Source organism: Ascaphus truei, chromosome 14 (assembly GCF_040206685.1).
Source record: "Ascaphus truei isolate aAscTru1 chromosome 14, aAscTru1.hap1, whole genome shotgun sequence".
In the NCBI taxonomy this organism is placed as follows: domain Eukaryota; kingdom Metazoa; phylum Chordata; class Amphibia; order Anura; family Ascaphidae; genus Ascaphus; species Ascaphus truei.
Window position 1 is genome coordinate 19239735 of NC_134496.1, and position 5687 is coordinate 19245421.

Genomic DNA, 5687 nt, shown 5'->3' on the forward strand with positions numbered 1-5687 from the left:
GTACGCATGTATGTGTGGATGTGTGTACGCATGTATGTGTGGATGTGTGTACGTATGTATGTGTGGATGTGTGTATGCATGTATGTGTGGATGTGTGTATGCATGTATGTGTGGATGTGTGTATGCATGTATGTGTGGATGTGTGTATGCATGTATGTGTGTATGTGTGTATGCATGGATGTGTGGATGTGTGTATGCATGGATGTGTGGATGCATGTATGTGCGGATGTGTGTATGCATGTATGTGCGGATGTGTGTATGCATGGATGTGTGGATGTGTGTATGCATGTATGTGTGGATGTGTGTATGCATGTATGTGTGGATGTGTGTATGCATGTATGTGTGTATGCATGTATGTGTGGATGTGTGTATGCATGTATGTGTGGATGTGTGTATGCATGTATGTGTGTATGCATGTATGTGTGGATGTGTGTTTGTGTCAATGATTGTACAAATAAAATAAAAAAATATTTATTAAACTTTTTTTTTCTTTAAAAAGTCTTATTTAACAAAATGAGAATCCAAGAGGTAATGCTGATGGAAAAGCTGTCAGCCTTCCTAAAACAGACAACTGTATCCTTCTATAAAACATGGGAGCCATGGCTGACCCAAACAGCAGATTAAAACCAACTACCCCCAACAAGCGAAGTAGACACTACTGGAGGAACCCTCCCCCCACTCTCTCCCCTCCCCCCCCCCTTTTTTTTTCTTCTTCTTCCTCCGTTTCCACTCTCACGCTAGCCCGATAGACCCAAGACCAAGGGTCGGGTGAGCGCGGAGCCTATCTCGCTACCAAAAATGCGAAAAACCCTGTATTAGGCTTCAATATGCTTGTTTGTAAAATTGTGTATCATATAATGCCTAATAAAAAAATTTGAAACAAAAAAAAAATCTTATTTAAGACTTTCTTCACTCACACAACCCATGCACGCACGCACACACACACACACACACACACGCACGCACACACGCACGCACGCACACACATATACGCACGCACGCACGCACGCACGCACACACACACACACACACATATACGCACGCACGCACGCACACACACACACACACATATACGCACGAACGCACGCACGCACACACACACACACATATACGCAAGCACGCACACACACACACACACACATATACGCACGCACGCACGCACACACACACACACATATACGCACGCACGCACACACACACACACACACACACACACATATACGCACGCACGCACACACACACACACATATACGCACGCACGCACGCACACACACACACACACATATACGCACGAACGCACATACACACTACCAGCTCCTGGCTCTATAACAGGGAAAAGCATGCGGCACGTGCACGCGCGCTCGCATAGGCACGCACGGCCGCACGCAGTATAGAACGGGCCTTATTCTGTAAGGGGTGATAAGTGCAGGTATCGTGCTATCGTAGGAAACGCCCCATTACACAGTCACTGCGATAGCACAGCCTCTGTTCTTATCACCCCTTATAGAATAAGCCCCGAGCGTTACTTCCCTCACCTCTATTGCTCGCCTGTTTCCGGGTTGGGATCGGAGTAACGCTGAGAAGCTGCCACGGTCCCAGCTCTGTGTATTAAACACTGTGAACTGTGTATAACACAGTAACTGATCTGCATATAACACACATGCTCTGTGCTCTGTATAACACGCACACACTTTGTTCTGTGTATAACACACGCACTCTATGAACTGTATATAATATACACATTATCTGCTCTGTGTATAACACATAGAGTCCTGCACTGTGTATAATGCACACGCTCTGCTTTGTGTATAACACAGTCTTCGCTCTTTGTATAACACACTCCCTGCTCTGTGTATAACACACTCTCTGCTTTGTGTATAACGCACAGTCTCCGCTCTGTGTATAACACACACACTCTTCATTCTTTGAAGCAGATTAGCAGCAGGTGAGAAGCTGCATGAAAATGTATTTAAATTCCTTTATTAAATTTTTGTTTTTCACAGAGGGAAGCGGAAAAAGCGGAGACTTCAATACAAGTGAGAGGCTGCCAGGGAGAGAGGGGGCACACAGAGAGGGCACAGACAGGGCAGGGACAAAGAGAGGGGGCACAGGCAGAGGGGGCACAGAGAGAGGGCAGGAACAAAGAGAGGGGACACAGAGAGAAGGCAGGGACAGAGAGAGGGGACACAGAGAGAGGGCAGACAGGGCAGGGACAAAGAGAGGGGACACAGAGAGAAGGCAGGGACAGAGAGAGGGGACACAGAGAGAGGGCAGGCAGGGCAGGGGCAAAGAGAGGGGAAACAGAGAGAAGGCAGGGACAGAGAGAGGGGACACAGAGAGGGCAGGAACAAAGAGAGGGGACACAGAGAGATGGTGGGGACAAAGAGAGGGAACACAGAGAGATGGCAGGGACAGGGAGAGGGGAAAGAGGGCAGGGAGAGGGGAGAGGGAGAGGGGACAGGGAGAAGGGGCAGAGAGAGGGGACAGAGAGAGGGGAGAGGGGGCAGGGAGAGGGGACAGAGAGAGAGGGGGCAGGGTCAGACAGATCTTTAGTCAGGTCTTAAAACAATATTGTCGCTTTGTCTCCCACTATGAATGTCTGTGGCATAAATAGAAACACATATATATATATACAGTAATATTTCCATTTGCTATATATATATATATATATATATATATATATATATATATATATATATATATATATATATATATATATATATATATATATATATATATATATATATATATATAAAAGCAGATTTGGGGCCAGCTGAGACTGACGCTCTCTGTGGGGTCCGAAGGTTCGAGGTCACCAGTCTCCCACAGTCCTGTCACACTCGTATCTCTCGTCACATTCCTGTCTGACATCGGGACCTGTTACTACCAGATTGACCCGAGGTCTGTCACATCAGCTGAGTGACAAAGGACAAGAGGAGGGAGGGGAGCGTTATAACAACATCTCCGGCAGTAATGTAACCAACGTCTAAACGGGGGCTCTGAGAGCGGATACGTGATGCTCTACTGATCTCTGGCAGGAGAGGGATGAAGTGATGCTCTGCAGGGCTGTGGTGATGGAGGGGTTAAGTGACGCTGTGCATAGGGTTGCCAGGTGTCCTGTATTGAACTGGACTGTTCTGTATTTGGACACTCTGTCCAGTAAAAAATGAGAGGTAATACTGGACATGTATTACCTCTCTGAGCGTGTATGTGTTATACCGGTATTACCTCTCTGGGAGTGTATGTGTATACCGGTGTTACCTCTCTGGGCGTGTATGTGTATACCGGTATTACCTCTCTGGGAGTGTATGTGTATACCGGTGTTACCTCTCTGAGCGTGTATGTGTATACCGGTATTACCTCTCTGGGCGTGTATGTGTATACCGGTATTACCTCTCTGGGTGTGTATGTGTATACAGGTATTACCTCTTTGGGCGTGTATGTGTATACCGGTATTACCTCTCTGGGCGTGTATGTGTATACAGGTATTACCTCTCTGGGTGTGTATGTGTATACCGGTGTTACCTCTCTGAGCATGTATGTGTATACCAGTATTACCTCTCTGGCGTGTATGTGTATACCGGTGTTACCTCTCTGGGCGTGTATGTGTATACCGGTATTACCTCTCTGGGCGTGTATGTGTATACCGGTATTCCCTCTCTGGCGTGTATGTGTATACCGGTATTCCCTCTCTGGGCGTGTATGTGTCTACCGGTATTACCTCTCTGGGCTGTGTATGTGTATACCGGTATTCCCTCTCTGGCGTGTATGTGTATACCGGTATTACCTCTCTGGGCGTGTATGTGTATACCGGTATTCCCTCTCTGGGCGTGTATGTGTATACCGGTATTCCCTCTCTGGGCGTGTATGTGTATACCGGTATTACCACTCTGGGCGTGTATGTGTGTACCGGTATTACCTCTCTGGGCGTGTATGTGTATACCGGTATTCCCTCTCTGGGCGTGTATGTGTATACCGGTATTACCTCTCTGAGTGTGTATGTGTATACCGGTATTACCTCTCTGAGTGTGTATGTGTATACCGGTATTACCTCTCTGAGCGTGTATGTGTATACCGGTATTAGCTCTCTGAGCGTGTATGTGTATACCGGTATTACCTCTCTGAGCGTGTATGTGTATACCGGTATTACCTCTCTGAGCGTGTATGTGTATACCGGTATTCCCTCTCTGAGCGTGTATGTGTATACCGGTATTACCTCTCTGAGCGTGTATGTGTATACCGGTATTACCTCTCTGAGCGTGTATGTGTATACCGGTATTACCTCTCTGAGCGTGTATGTGTATACCGGTATTACCTCTCTGGGCGTGTATGTGTATACCGGTATTACCTCTCTGAGTGTGTGATGTGTATACGGTATTACCTCTCTGGGCGTGTATGTGTATACCGGTATTAGCTCTCTGAGCGTGTATGTGTATACCGGTATTACCTCTCTGGGCGTGTATGTGTATACCGGTATTAGCTCTCTGAGCGTGTATGTGTATACCGGTATTACCTCTCTGAGCGTGTATGTATATACCGGTATTACCTCTCTGAGCGTGTATGTGTATACCGGTATTACTCTCTGAGCGTGTATGTGGATACCGGTATTACCTCTCAGGGCGTGTAAGTGTATACCGGTATTACCTCTCTGGCGTGTATGTGTATACCGGTATCACCTCTCTGAGTGTGTATGTGTATACCGGGTATTACCTCTCTGGGTGTGTATGTGTATACCGGTGTTACCTCTCTGGGCGTGTATGTGTATACCGGTGTTACCTCTCTGGGTGTGTATGTGTATACCGGTATTACCTCTCTGAGTGTGTATGTGTATACCGGTATTACCACTCTGAGCGTGTATGTGGATACCGGTATTACCTCTCTGAGCGTGTATGTGTATACCGGTATTACCTCTCTGGGTGTGTATGTGTATACCGGTATTACCTCTCTGAGTGTGTATGTGTATACCGGTATTACCACTCTGAGCGTGTATGTGGATACCGGTATTACCTCTCTGAGCGTGTATGTGTATACCGGTATTACCTCTCTGGGTGTGTATGTGTATACCGGTATTACCTCTCTGAGTGTGTATGTGTATACCGGTATTACCACTCTGAGCGTGTATGTGGATACCGGTATTACCTCTCTGGGCGTGTATGTGTATACCGGTATTACCTCTCTGGGTGTGTATGTATACCGGTGTTACCTCTCTGGGTGTGTATGTGTATACCGGTATTACCTCTCTGGGCGTGTATGTGTATACCGGTATTACCTCTCTGGGCGTGTATGTGTATACAGGTATTACCTCTCTGAGTGTGTATGTGTATACCGGTATTACCACTCTGAGCGTGTATGTGGATAGAAACAAAAATTCACCAAATCAAAATACTCTAATCCAGTAATAAACTCAAAATGAATAAAATAAATAAAGCTTTATACAAACGATGAATGAACTGCAGCTCAGCCTTCACCGGAAGACCACCCTGCGGTATTGGCTGTTGCAGCATCTGAGGACAAGAGCGGTCACGTGTAACTCTTGTCTGGAGGGACTGAACCCGGAAGTACTGTGACGCGCTGACCGGAGGATACGGCGAGCGCAGCGTTCACCACGGTATTGCGACGTCACACTTTGGTGCATCCCTCTGCCAGAACACTGCCTGTCCTGTACATGCCTTTTTTAAAGGCTTTCT

The 5687-nt window shown here is 46.8% G+C and overlaps 1 protein-coding gene across 1 annotated transcript in view; it reads left to right on the forward strand.

The window, feature by feature from the left end:
- The first annotated feature begins 5441 nt into the window (after positions 1 to 5441).
- The window catches only part of LGALS12 (galectin 12), a 2487-nt gene continuing 2241 nt past the window's right edge, over positions 5442 to 5687 (forward strand). Inside the window, exon 1 of the mRNA XM_075569395.1 lies at positions 5442 to 5485. Within this exon, the coding sequence (XP_075425510.1) occupies positions 5442 to 5485 (44 nt within the window). The remainder of the gene's footprint in view (positions 5486 to 5687) is intronic.